Below are 14,603 nucleotides of genomic sequence, written 5' to 3'. Positions count from 1 at the left end.
TCGAAGTCAAATCTGTCCATATCAATCTGAAATACAATATCGCATAGGCACAATCTCAATATGCAACTCAATTCAAAATCTATTCTGATCAATACTCAAATCAAACATAATCTGATCAATATCGAATCAAGATACAATCTAATCCATATCGACGATATCACGATATAATTGAAATCACTACCGAATCTGATCAATATCAATTTACTGATTTTCGACGGTATAACAATACAGTCTCGATAACCCCGTCAATCTCAACATCACAGATATAATACCCGAATTCATAATCAATATCGGTACAACTTATAATCAATAACAATACAGTTCTGATATCGAATCTCAATCAAATCAACTCCGAAAATCATAACAAATACATACACAGTCTGTTCTTCAATCTGACTTCAATTATATACTGATCAGTATACTCAGAATATATAATACCAGTCAAATCACAATTTTCCCCAATATCATAATTTCAAACGATACCAGAATTCAATAAAACTTACGTCATGTTGTAGCTGTCGTCGCTAGAAACTCGGTGTTGTATTCGGATTCAATATCAAACGAATGAATTTGGCACGATCGGAATTGGAATCATAAAGAAGCTAAAGCTTTTCCCAGAAGTTCTTGGCAGCTCGCGCATATGCGCGCCCCTTCGCCGCGCATATGCGCGAGACCTACTGTCTCGTGCATTCTACCACTCGCGCATATGCGCGACTTCACCCCGCGCACGCGCGCCCAACTCTCTGCCTACCTCGCGCATGTGCGCATGCGCGCGCAACTCTCTGCCTACCTCGCGCATGTGCGCGGCTCACGTCGCGCATGTGCGCGCAATGTTCTGTTCCAGCCCCTTGGCTACTGGACACCTCGCGCATATGCGCGCCCTCACGCCGCGCATATGCGCGGGGTCTTCTGCCAAACCCGCGCATGTGTGCGCACCAGATCGCGCATGCGCATGTGCGCGGATGTCATCTCCCTCGCACATATTTCGCGTCTTTTCTCGTCTTTTCCGGTCTGATTCATTCCGTCTATAATCACATCAATTAATCACTAAATAGTTTCGGATTAACAGGATAAATTTCTCGGGCCTTACAATACCGAATTTGATTTTCAAATCAAGCGAAAAACACTAAAATAATCTCTCGTAAAAACTAATTACACGTTCTGAAATTTAAAATATATGCAAGTTGAATAAGTAAAAATATTTTGGTTGAATTATTTTATCAAACATTTTGTATGCCATATTTTGGTATTTGAAAAACACATAATATGGGTCAATAATGTATTTTAAAAACAATAATAATAGTAAGTAAATGCGAAAAATAAATAGACACGAATTTGTTTTATGAATTTTCGAATATTAACAACTCATACGTCACTCATTCCACCTATAAATGATTCAGTAATTAGACTTTGGGTATAAACTCGCTTTAACTTAGGATTTATCCATTGTCTAATTAAAAGTCACAGTACACTCACGATTGTATGTTGCAACCTCATAATCCGCTTAATGTTTAATGTCACTTATGTCAAATCTGCAAACACAATATTTAATATCTTTGTGTGAAGAGTCACACATCTAAATTTTGAAGCTCAACTCTCATGTATATGTTAAGAATTTTTACAGTGTATGTATATATCAAATGTATGCTCACACAAAGTATATATCAAATGTATGCTCACACTTGGACTTACTCTCATTCTAGCTAATTTCTTCCCGTAGGCTGTGAATTCTCTTCCAAATCTTCAATGTGTTATATGTAAGGCCTCCAATAATGATATAGACGTCAGATACAAGAATATGACCGTTCGAAAATATTATGTATGAATAATGATATTGCAACAGTCACATTCATATTTCTGGTCATTTTCTGAAACTGGTCTGATCTTATATGAGATGAGCTGAGCTGTGTGATTGAGCTGCTCTGATCAGCATGAGATGTTGATTTGATATGAGTCGTTCCAAGTGAGTTGTTCTCTTCTTTTGATTATAACTTTTGATTCGATTTTTGGACAAAATGATGAACATGAAAGTTGTAGCCATTTATTTTAGCTTTCCATGGAATTCTAAGTTTTTATGAGAGAGATATGCTTGACATGTCAAATTGTCTGCAATATAAAACTTGTTCTTCATTCAGTGCAAAACAAGCAATTTCATCTTGGTTTATTAGCTTCTTTTTATTTGATTCTAAATTTGACTTATAAAAATGATTTCAATTTGTATAACTTCGACTTATAAAAATGATTTATAGATCATTCTAGTAGCTTCGTAACTCATACTAAATCATTTTATTTCGATACATGAGCTGAGAAATATGACTAAAATACAAGAACTGGTTAAACTGAGCTGATTGATTTTTTCTTTTTTATCAGCTCGATTTTTCGCCTAATATTTCGTGTAGATAACATTCGAACCAACTGAGCTGTTGTGAAATATGACTTGTGACAAACTGAGTTTTCTAATCATTAGTTTTGGCGACTGGTCATTTGCATCATTGAGTTATGAGATATCAACAAAATACTTCTGATCGTCAGAAACTAATTTGTGTTGTAATTATATTTGTAGGACCGAGCGCTTGCCGTTTTACCAAAAGCTATTGTTAGTAGTAACTGTGCAACTCAAATTTTTTAAACTGCAAAGCAGCTCAAGCACCACGATTCGATCGCTTTACCAAGCAGTGACAATCATTGCACCCAAAAATACTTCAGCATCCTTTCACTTCTAATTTGACATCTATCAACTACATACTCAATAAATATGTTAGCAACACAATAACAAATTTTGTTATTATCAAATTCAAGATTGTTAGTAATATGTAACCCAACAAAGATAATGCTAAAAATAAAAAATTATATACAATAAACGAGACTATTGAAGGATTTCATTTTATTTGTTACCCTGTCATCCCGCAAATTTAGGGGAAATTGTAGACGACATTAGAAATATTCAACAATTTTTTATAAGTTGACTAATTTCAAGCCACGAATATGATTTATAATCAATGTTTGTTTCTTTGTTCTATTTAACTAAAAGATAGAAGGCTTGACCATCGAAAGATTAAACCATTAAATAATTTTTTTTATTGTGACACCCCGAGGCCGAAGAAGATGAGGAGTGATCACCTGTGCCAAGAAGTTGCACAAACAAAAAGCGACTCCTGATAGAATTTTGGCGAAAAAAGAACATGAATGAACCAATCTCACACTGAAATAAGAGTGATTCCAAATATGTGCATGTATGAAACTATATAGTTGAGAAAAACATAAAAGATTTGATAAGTAATACTCGTACCAACAAGATGCATCTTCTTTTCAGAAACTAGTCACTTAAAAACTTTAAATTCAAACATGATTGACTTGAGACAATTCTGATATAGGTGACCCCTTGTATGTTTCTCAGGTAGTGCATGAACGAAGACATAATCACGTTGTAAAAACTTGTTTCGGTACAACGGGGACAAATACGAGTCATTGTAGAAAATGGTATCAGAGATGATCTCTCATACTACAATTTGGTTCGGGGAGGAATCAAGCGCAAGCTAATGGGCACGTGATGCTTGGGGCCGAGGAAGGAGGGGAGTGATCCCCGTGGCCGAGAGGTTGCACGGACAAAGAGTGACTCCTGACATGCTTCTAGGTGAAGGAAAATATGAATAAACTGATCTCACACCACAACTTGAAAATTCAATAGTTAAGCATGCTTGACTTGTGACAATTATGAGATGGGTAACCTCAGTGATCGAATATAGGCTATTATACTTATATTTAATTTAAATATAAATAAAATTATTGTGTGTTAAAATATATTTTTAGTTGTGTATATAATTTATTTATTGACATGTAATTTTATTAAAATATATTAAAATATAGATGAAGAAAAAAATATATTTTTATAAATATTTTAAATTTGGTTACATAATTTATCATTGATATTATATTAATTATGATTCTATCATTTTCAAAAAAATGTATGATATTTATATATTATAATCTAATATTTAAATAAATTTAAATATATTTTTCTATTTTCAAACAATAAAATAATATTGTAAACAAAAATATGTACTTAGAAAAATTGATGATTACAAGATCAAACTGATTGTACGAAAATAACAATTAGTTGAGCATGAGCAGTTGTAGTATTTTGATAAGCCTGATCAGCTCGACAATCCAAATACAACGATTCAACATGCGTTACGAAGATAAGAAGATGATATACAAATCATTTTCACAAGTCAAATCTGAATCGGAGTGCAAGATGCTGATTCCGCGCAGAATGAAACGAGAAAGCTGATTTCAGCAGACCTCGTCAGATTGGTTCAGTTGAGTAAAACTGAATGTCCAGTTAAGCAGGTCCGGTTGAAGATTAAATACAATCTTTTGAAAGGGATTCAAAGCATGGACAACCTAAATGAAGAAATGAGCTAGAATGAGAGCAAACCCAAGTGTGAGGATACATTTGAGAGATACACATGCTGTAATAGATTAAATCATCACACACAATTATTCACACATATACATGAGAGTTGAGCTTAAAATTTTAAGTGAATGAGTTTTCACACAAAGACATTAAAGATTGTCTTTATAATCTTCGCATGAGAGACGTTGAACATTATTCGGATTGTGATGTTGCGACATATAATCGAATGTGCTATGAGTTTAAATTAGACAAGAGATAAGTCTTAAGTGTAAATGAGTTTATATAAAGAGTTGTATAAATCAAAGTCTTCAAATGGATGTTTTCCTAGGGAAAGAAAGGGTGACTTATGAGTTGTTATTCTACTAACATCCACACAAAAAATCGTGCCTATTTATTTATTGCAATTATTTACTCGGCATTGCTTTTGAGATGCTTTGTTGAACCATTTTATGTATTTTTCAAATATCCTAAATATTGCAAACCAAGCGTGTGATAAAATGATTCAATCAAAAGTTTTACACTCATTTTATTAGTTCTTAATTCTCTTCATTCATCCTCTTTTTTCCTCTTATTTCATTTTGAAACATGATTATAAATCAAAGTTCTACTCATGACTAATTGGACTATGGCGTCGAAGTGAATATTATTTATTAAAAATAGACATTATACAAGTAAACAAATTAATTTATATTTTAGATTTGTTATATAAATATGTGTTCAACTTTATCACCATTTATTATTTGTATTTACACACGATAAGATTGACTTATATAATCTGATTTTAAGTATTTGATATATTTGTTTCGTTTATGATGATTTATTTTTTATTCATCGAAATTTTTATTATTTTGGGACATAATTATCCAATACATTTGAAGGAAAAATTTAAACTACCATTATTAGTTTTAAAGTGATGCGTAACCTAAAATATAAGATAAAAAAGACCAGTTTTGAGGTCGTAGTAATTGTCACTTGTCTTGTGAAAGAATAATACTATGAAAATAACATATTTTTTGTGGAATATATAAATAGTGAAATAAATAAGAGTTGTGCGAGCGTAATATTAAACCAAATTTTTTTTATTATTGTAAATTTTATGTATGTGTCTAAAGGAGAGACCTGCAAATTTATTTAAGTATGAATTTAGTTCATTTATAGAGAAAATATATGTCTAAACTAAAGAAAACCTAATATAAATAAACAAGAAACACCACAAGTTTTATTTCAAATTATACAAATTAGTTACTAAGAACAACGATGTGTTTTCAATGGTGGTGAAAGATATGGAGAAACCAAGTGATACTTCAGAAAACAAGAGGAAATAAAATAGAGTAAGACCCGAAGTGTGAAGACTCAAATAAACAAAATAAGAAGGCCATAAGAAAAACACGACAAACATCAAATAGATTAATCAACTTCAAATCTGATATGAAAAAGAAATATGCAAGTCACATATGATGACGAGATTACTGAATTTAATCGAACAAAGAAGCATGAAAAAAGTAAAAATAAAATAAAAGATAAAAAAGATATTGAATAATTCAAAAATCAAATAAGGAAACAATTAAAAAAATTAAACCATGATTTCTTGAAATGATAAGTAAACTGCGAAATAATATTTGTTATTGAATAATTTGTGAAAAAATTATGCGTCTACATTGATTTACAAATTTATGACTAGTATTCATAATACACTCAAATTCATTACTCACATACAACATACATGCTTTGCTACTAGTAACATTAAACGAACAAGGGTTTTGAATACGTATTTTGTCCTTAGAAAAATAACATTTATGGATTTTGGATATGCCATGGTTAGAACTTTAATTGGATCTTCGATTTATATCTAAAAAAAATGAAAAAAATTTTAAATATCAAATTCAATTATGAAAAAATGACTTTAATTGGAAAATATTCTTTATATAACTGAAATTGTTATATATATATATGAAAAAATGACTTTAATTGGAAAATATTCTTTATATAACTGAAATTGTTATATATATATATATATATATATATATATATTTGTATAATATAATATAATAATATAATACACATGTAAAATGTTTTCCAACATTGCTTCTATCTAATCTTACTATAATAATAGCCAAATAATAAATATAGATAGATAGATCATAGATGATTGCTTAACACATTTTCTTGATTTGCAAAAATAATTAATTGCTAAGTGAAAAATAAGCAAATAATTTGAAATTTAACGCCTCTCTCCCCCATCATTCTGATCTCTGTCCTTTTGTCTCTCACACACAGTGTAAGAGAGTTGAAGGGGAGAGGGAGAAAGAGGGAGCTGTGTCATCATTTGCCTCACAACAACGAATTAGCTATCATTCTCCGCACCCCAACTATAGATCATTTGATGAAAAAGAGAGAAAAGAAAAAAGTTTGATCGGTTTTTTTTTTTTTTCATTTCTTGAAAATCACTCCTCATTAATGTCACTTCTTTCACCCTCGTGAAATTCACCGTTATCTACTTAGATTTATCAGTTCATTTATCCCTTTTTCATATGAATCCCACCTGCTCAATCTGGTCGCGAAATTCCCCACGTATTTCTATGCTATAAATTTTCGTTTTAAAAATAAAAATATCTTTTTTCTCCAATTTTCTTGGGCAATTGGGTTTTGTTCGAAACTCGCTTGATGTGATGTGCCACAAAGTTTGAATCTTTGGCCAGCCCACATTCCAAATTTCACAACACAGGGAGGTACACATGTTCACCACTGTTTGTGAAAAGAATGTGTTATACTAGTGACTTGAATCCGTGATGAATTTTTGGCGTCGGAAATGAGGGTTAAATGGAGGGGGTTAGATCGGAGAGATTTGTTGAAAAATTGCCGCCGCTACAGGGGCATGTTACGCCGAGGACGAGATTGCAAGTTTGGTTTATTAGGGTGTGTTCTAGCATTTTGATATGGACGTGTTTGGTTCAACTTGTTACGGTTGGGGAGCTGTGGCACCCCCACTTGTTGGGCGGAATTCCGGGTTTCACGAAAATGTTGATTCGCGTTGAGGGATCATTACCTTCTTCCCCTCCGCCTCTAGTTCCTGCCAGTGAGTAGTCTCTTTTAGGTCTAATCGGGTGGATTGCGGTTTCTGAGTTGGTGCATTGTTTGCTTGTTACTTGATTCTTTTTAATGAATCTGATTTGTGGTTGCTTTGCTATGTATGCAAGAACTGCAATGTAGAATTGCGTTGAGAGATTATTGCATGTAGAAGAAAAGGAACTATATTGTTGGTGGCCTGTTTTTGTAGAATCTGAATTCTTCATCTGTCTATTTTCGCTTTAACGCTATCTCATGATTTTAGTTGTTTAGTCTTTAGTAGAATTGTGAAGAGAGATTGTTTACTGTTTTAATTGATGTGGTCGCCATACTTCTATGATAATTGTTAGATATTTAGAATGTAGCATCAATGTTGCCTTCTCTTCATTACGATCCTACCGCGAACCAGGAATTGTTTTAGTTTGGTATTTTATAAAATTAGGAACTGATGGACTATCACCAAATTAATAGTTTCTCTAGTTCTTTTTGGATCTTGTGTTTTACCTAGGAAGGGGACTAGTGAAACAAAATAAAAAAAAATTAATGTACTCTTATGAACTTTTTCTCCTATACCAAAAAAGTCTTAACTTCGCCATAATTTCACAGCAAAAAGTGGGTGTATTCATTTTTCTCTGATGAAGTTTATTTGTATACTGTTTTCATGTTTTCAAGTAGCCTTATGACTTCATACGTTGAAAACCACTTCACATATTCTTGTTTCAGGTCTCCCTATCAGCATTTAGAAGGATTTAAAATTTTAAATGTGGTTTGAACTTCTATGTGGCATAGTAACATGTCATCAAGATAAATTTGGTTAGATGCAAGCTGTTTAACTTAATATAATTTCTTGAAGGAAACTACAAAAGCAATGGTTTTTTAAAAGTCTCTTGCAATGGTGGCTTGAATCAAATGCGATCCGCAGTGAGTTTTATACTCGTCTTTCTCCATATTTAACTTATTATGTTTCCTTTGGCTAATTAGCTGCCTGAATGATCAGATTTGTGATATGGTAATTGTTGCCCGGCTTTTAAATCTAACATTGGTTGTTCCTGAGCTTGATAAGACATCATTCTGGGCTGATCCCAGGTAGACATCATGAAATGGAGTATTTGTTTTCATATCTATTTCATTCACACATTTAGAAACTAAATGGTTTATTGTGCAGCAATTTTGAGGATATTTTTGATGTGAGACATTTTATTGATTCATTAAGAGATGAAGTTCGAATTATCAAGAGGTTACCAAAGAGATTTGGCCTGAGATATGGATATCAACCACTTGTGATGCCTCCAGTTAGCTGGTCAAGTGAGCAATACTACCTGCAACAGGTCAATATAACTTGTATTATCACAAAATGTTTTTAGTTTCAGTCCGATCTTTTAATAAACCATGCGAAACTGGAATGTATTTGTTGTTTTCATTGTTAGGTATAAAATATCAGAGAGATATGTTATAAATATGTCTTTTGACATCTCTGCAATGGTTAGTTTGACATTAATTTTGGTTTTTATCTCATCTATGCGTGCTATAGCAAAGGGAAACAAAGTGATTTTCTTTTTTGGAGATGTTTCTTGTTAAATAGGATCAGTTGCAAGCAAATGCAATTCTGAAGCAAGTGATCAGCTGAAAATTATTTTGATTTGAATATTCAAAATTTGAAAATAGGAACACTGATTTCACTTTTCAGTTTGTTTATTATAAACTTCAATATGGAAGCTCTTTATGAGAGCAATTAATGACCCATGAGCTTCTTTAACAGCATATCAACTTTATTTCCAATCTCAAAATTTTTGTTTATGCAACCATAGAAAGTGTTTTTTGGATTTAGTTCAGTTTCAGTGTTCGATTTTCCTTTAAGTCTGATGTGATTGTGCCATGTACCAGAAATTAAGCATATGTGAAGGTAAGAGGGAAGGGCTGTATTTGGGTTGTTAAATATCACATATTAGCAGAGAGAAGAAATGTCGAGTTAGGAACAACAACAAAAAATAATTGAAAGGAAAAGCAAATAAATGAACACACACTGAAAAGGAAATGAAAAGAGAAAAAACACTGCTGGCAGGAAAATTTCTTTTACTTATGAAAGCTTTAATACGATTACGAAGCGTGAACACAACGCACATGTATATAGCATCTTAGAGCTATGTGAATTACAACTGAATTCCCCAAATACCTTTATTATAATATCTCTGTGGTTGTCGCCTGCCGTACAGTCCATATTCCATTTGTTTGTCTTTACAAACTCTATCACATGTTCCTTCTAAGACTTACGAAATGGGGCACATGATTGCTTAGAAAATTTAAGCTCTGTTTAAAACTTGACCAGCACATGTTATATCAATGTTAGTTGAAGAGATGTAATTTCTGTTTCGTCATGTGTTTCTTAGTAATCTTTTCACAAATCAGTAATTTGTTGGAATTATTCATTTTATATACACCATACAGCTTCTGCCTCTCTTTGAAAAGCATAAGGTGATTCAATTCAACCGAACAGACTCACGGTTGGCAAACAATGGGATCCCTCTGGAGCTCCAGAGGCTTCGATGCCGTGTCAATTTTCATGCATTAAAGTTTACGCCTGAGATTGAGGCCCTGGGAAACAAGTTGATCCGTATTATTCAACAGAAGGGACCTTATTTAGCATTGCATTTGAGATATGAGATGGACATGTTGGCTTTCTCGGGTTGCACTCATGGCTGCACCAATGAAGAAGCAGAGAATCTCAAACGACTGAGGTAACTGCTTCTATGAATTTAACCATTAACCAGTAATTATTCATGGATATGCTTATGAGAACAAAAGATTTGTTTCTATAACATCTGTTTCATGGTGATAGAAAAATTCACTTTTTAAAACGCATTAATGTACCTGAGTTTCTTGCTTTGATAAAGAAACTAATACATATATCTATCGGAAATTTCTCTAAAAGTCGAATATAATACTATCCTGATAATGGTCACAATACTTGGAATTGATCTTTCTCCACTTGTGCAATATTACTGTTGCGTGTTTTCTTAATTGCTCGCAAGCGCACGACGTCAAGTTATAGTAAAATGAATTTTTAAGTACGAGTGTCGATCCCACGAGGAGTGTAAACTAAAATTATATCAATGCTTGTAATTAAAATAGTCTCAACTTTATTTAGAAAAATCAAAGGAGATTCGGTTGACTTAAACGAATTAATTGAAAACAAATAATTAATCTAATCACCGAATTGAGAAATAACAATGAGAGAAGAGATCTAGAGAAATGATTTCATCAAGTTTCCACGATAATTATTCCCAGTTAACTTTATATTCACGAATTCCAATTATTTAATGACCAATAACACTTAATTATTTTATTCCCCCTTTCCCAAGTGACGAATAAATTGTATCAATCAAACTTCGATTTAATTATTCCTAATAAAATCTAAGTTTAATTGATAAATGCAAACAATGTTCTTACCTAAGCCTCGCTAAAGTTATACGCCTTCCGAACGCTATAAACATTCAACGATGTGTCTCTAATGATCTATAATTCTAGTCCCTCTCCCGAGTTATAGAATTAATCAAACAACAAACAATTTATGGCCAGTAAATTGCAGAGAAATAAACACAGAGAAACACAATTAAATATAAAATGGAATTCAATCATATAAAATAATCATGTCAAATTATCGTATCCACAAAGCTACATCATTCTCTAGAATGGAAATTTAGTTCATCACGAAATCCAAGCGAAAACAATACATATTCGTAGTTCTAGACATCGCTACACAGTAGAATATAGAAAGCGAAGGAAAAGATAACAAATCCGAAGTGTCGTCTCCGTCCCCGGATCCGTTGTTCTTTGTATTTGTGACAGTTCTTCGCACTCTGAATCTTCGTCTCGTGTATGCGCTCCGATTTCTCGTGCTTTTCTCCAATGACGGCTCTCCCGTGTTTCTTTCCCCAGGAAGCCCCCGTTTCTGACCTAGCCATCGCGCTTTTATAATAATCTGGTCGCACGGCGCGCGCGGTGGCGCGCATCATTCTGGTCGCTGGTTCTTTTCTGCGCGCGCGCTCGTGCGCGCGATCTCGCGCTCTCGCGCGTGCCTCTCGTGTTTTCTGCTGCTTCCGTGCGCGCGAGATGTCGCGCGGTCGCGCGCAGGCTTCTGGTCTCTCGCCTATGTACCTGTGCGCGCGGCTGCGCGTGAAGTGGCGCGACCGCGCGCGCACTTCTGTCCAATACCTGCTCTCAGCTATTCTTTATGGTGCACGGCTCTGTTTTCTTGCATCTACTTGGCTTCGTTTCCACTATTTTCTCCACTCCTGGAATGACAACAAAAACAAACCAAAAACGCATAATTCTGTTCGAAACAAGCATAATTCAAAATGGATTTTAATGTAAATTAAGTGCAAATCTTGCACTTATCAATTACCATTATACTGTCTTATGTAGCTAATGCATTTTTGAATACGTGTTTTCCTATTTGAATTTAAATCCCATGAGGTTCCTGTAATCAAGGCCTCATGTAGACGAGCTTTATAATACCCCAAACCGTAATATAATGCAGAACTGTTTATGGGCCTGGCTTGACTTTTTTCACAAACTGAGTTTTGACGGGGTTTTTTCTACTACCTGATAGAGAAAGATTAACAATTGGGTAAGTTTGGCAGGATTTTGAAAAGAGAAAAAGTCACGTGAGCTTATGATTTACAGTCTTGGACTTTGTTAATACTATCAAAATACAGGGTACTCCATACTTTAATACTTCAAGATTGCTATTTTTTCATCCAACAGTGAGCTTTTTCTAATATTTTACATGTTGTTGATTATGAAACGTATAAATTCTTTCATCTGCTTTTGTTTCCAGACCACCCTGCTTAAAGTTCTCCAGAAATAAATATAGCATTCATTTCCATCATATTGTCAATTTAATCACGTTCATGGTCGGTAGATGGGTGATTTTACCATCCTAGGAAATTAAACAACCCCCTTAGGATTCGGTATCGTTGGAGTGGTTATATATGCTTATTAATAAGTTTAATTTAGTCCAAGATCAGCCGTATCTAGTTGTGGCAGCTGCAACTTTGATCTCCTTTCCTCTCTCTTTCCCAACGTTTTTTTTTTATTTTACTTGGATTGGCTTTTGGTTTTATCTAGTTGTTTTTGCTTCAGAGGTCAGGCCCGACTCTCTCTCGATACCTAGTTCTATTATTTATACAAGTCTGGACTGCCTCAACTCCATTCTTAAGGTTTTTAAGTTTAAAGAAAACATCAAAATTTGCTTTTTTTTACTGTTCAATTTAGGCCACTCAAGTGGGAATAAAGAACTTAGATATATATGATGCTCGTTTTGGTATGGTGATGATGATGATACAAATCTTGATGCATAAACTATGATAATGGAATTTCTTAAAGTACTTCTCTTATTTTTAGGGCTTTTAGCATTGTAATTTTGTAACTTGTCCCATACCTTTGTCTCCTGCTAAAAGTTTGCAATTTGGGTTCTCCAAACCTCCCTTCCTCTCCTTTGTTTTAGCCGCCTCCTTTGATTTCTTCACATCATTCTTGATTCAGGTACGCCTTTCCTTGGTGGAGGGAGAAAGAAATAGTATCAGAAGAGAAAAGATCTCATGGCTTATGTCCTCTCACCCCTGAAGAGACAGCTTTGGTTTTGCAAGCATTGGATTTCGATAAAAAGATTCAGATCTATATTGCATCTGGTGAAATCTACGGTAGTGAAAGGAGACTCGCAACGCTAAGAGCTGCCTTTCCGAGGATCGTGAGTCATGTCATTTTCCACATCTTTTTTTCTCCATGTGCCTATCGAAATTAGTGCTCACATGAGATAGTTAGGGGGAGTCATTTAGGTTGCACTTGATTTAAAGCGACAGATTTGATTTCGGGAAGGATTTCAAATACATCAAATCCACCACAATTACTATTGAATTTGCACAACTTAATGTGAAGTGGATTTAAAATCCAATTGAATTTTGTCCATTAAAGCAAGACAATTAATGTGAAATACATATTCTTAAATCCAAACACAACCTTAACGAAAAGTAGAACATGGTTTGCCGTTTGTGCTCATTATCTGTCGTTAAGTTCTTTGTTTGACGAAATTTTACCATCTCTATAATACAGTTGAAAAAGGAAATGTTGCTTGATCCTGAAGATTTGCGGCAATTCCAGAATCATTCGTCTCAAATGGCAGCTCTCGACTTCATGGTTTCTGTTGCCAGCGATATTTTTGTTCCCACTTATGATGGAAATATGGCAAGAATCGTGGAAGGTCATCGTAGGTAACCAGTTTGAACTTTGAGATAATGGATATAATACTCTCGATGAGATTAATCTTTTAAACCATCTCCAAATATATTTCTCATCCCATCTTTGGCAGGTATCATGGGTTCAAAAAGACCTTCCAACTGAATCGTGCCAAACTTGTCGAATTGTTGGATTTACGTCAAAATGGAACTTTATCGTGGGACGAATTTTCCTTTGCTGTTCGGCAGGCTCATGAAAAAAGAACGGGTCAGCCAATTCGTAGAAGGGTTATTTCAGACAAGCCTAAAGAAGAAGATTATTTCTATGCAAATCCTCAAGAATGCCTATGTGAAGTTATGAATTGTGGATACTACTCATCGAGTACCGGCAATACAACCACAGTATAATCCGGTGAAATATGTCTGAAATTTGTTAGATATTCAGTAACTCGACCTGCATACGTGCCCCTTTAGTGGTGAGATGAAAGAAATGATATCCTCTTTTATAAGCCAAGCTAGGTATGGATATGGACAGCACTTGTCGTGCATTTTAGGAAATTGCAAGATGTTTAATTGAAAGGTCTTGCCGAGGAAAGTGAAGATGTGGGCTTCATTCGAGTTCGGATAACAATGGAAGAAGGTAAAAATGAGAGAAAAGGTGCTACTGCCTCAAGGATTTAGCATCCGTAGTGTTTTTTGTTTTTCTTTTCTCCTATTTGTTGAAGCAGTGTTTCTCCCTTGATAACACAGCTATATTATACACACTAGTTTACTTGTACTTTCTATCATGAGAAAGACACGAGCAGAACTAACCCATTTATCGAAAGACTGTTATGGAATAAACATCAAGTGTGCTTTTTATTCAATTATTCGGGTTTAGTATATTG

General features: G+C 34.1%; 1 protein-coding gene across 1 annotated transcript; it reads left to right on the top strand.

Annotated features, from left to right (window-relative positions):
* The first annotated feature begins 6,659 nt into the window (after window positions 1-6,659).
* LOC142543511 (rhamnogalacturonan I rhamnosyltransferase 1-like) lies at window positions 6,660-14,349 on the top strand. The gene is made up of 8 exons (XM_075650821.1): window positions 6,660-7,493; window positions 8,337-8,404; window positions 8,481-8,569; window positions 8,649-8,811; window positions 9,929-10,218; window positions 13,028-13,232; window positions 13,595-13,752; window positions 13,851-14,349. The coding sequence occupies exons 1-8, from the start codon at window positions 7,238-7,240 to the stop codon at window positions 14,122-14,124; spliced, it is 1,503 nt and encodes a 500-aa protein (XP_075506936.1). The 5' UTR covers window positions 6,660-7,237; the 3' UTR covers window positions 14,125-14,349.
* Window positions 14,350-14,603: the final 254 nt, after the last annotated feature.

Source organism: Primulina tabacum, chromosome 4, assembly GCF_025594145.1.
Source record: "Primulina tabacum isolate GXHZ01 chromosome 4, ASM2559414v2, whole genome shotgun sequence".
Taxonomy (NCBI): domain Eukaryota; kingdom Viridiplantae; phylum Streptophyta; class Magnoliopsida; order Lamiales; family Gesneriaceae; genus Primulina; species Primulina tabacum.
This window is presented reverse-complemented; position numbering and strand designations above follow the sequence as displayed.

What these genes read in the sequence shown, in the direction of transcription:
- LOC142543511 (XM_075650821.1), top strand. Translation starts at nt 7,238, where the DNA reads ATGGAGGGGGTTAGATCGGAGAGATTTGTTGAAAAATTGCCGCCGCTA. An exon ending in TCATTCTGGGCTGATCCCAG is followed by an intron (nt 8,570 to 8,648) that starts GTAGACATCATG and finishes TTTATTGTGCAG; the next exon opens with CAATTTTGAGGATATTTTTG. An exon ending in GAGAATCTCAAACGACTGAG is followed by an intron (nt 10,219 to 13,027) that starts GTAACTGCTTCT and finishes TTCTTGATTCAG; the next exon opens with GTACGCCTTTCCTTGGTGGA.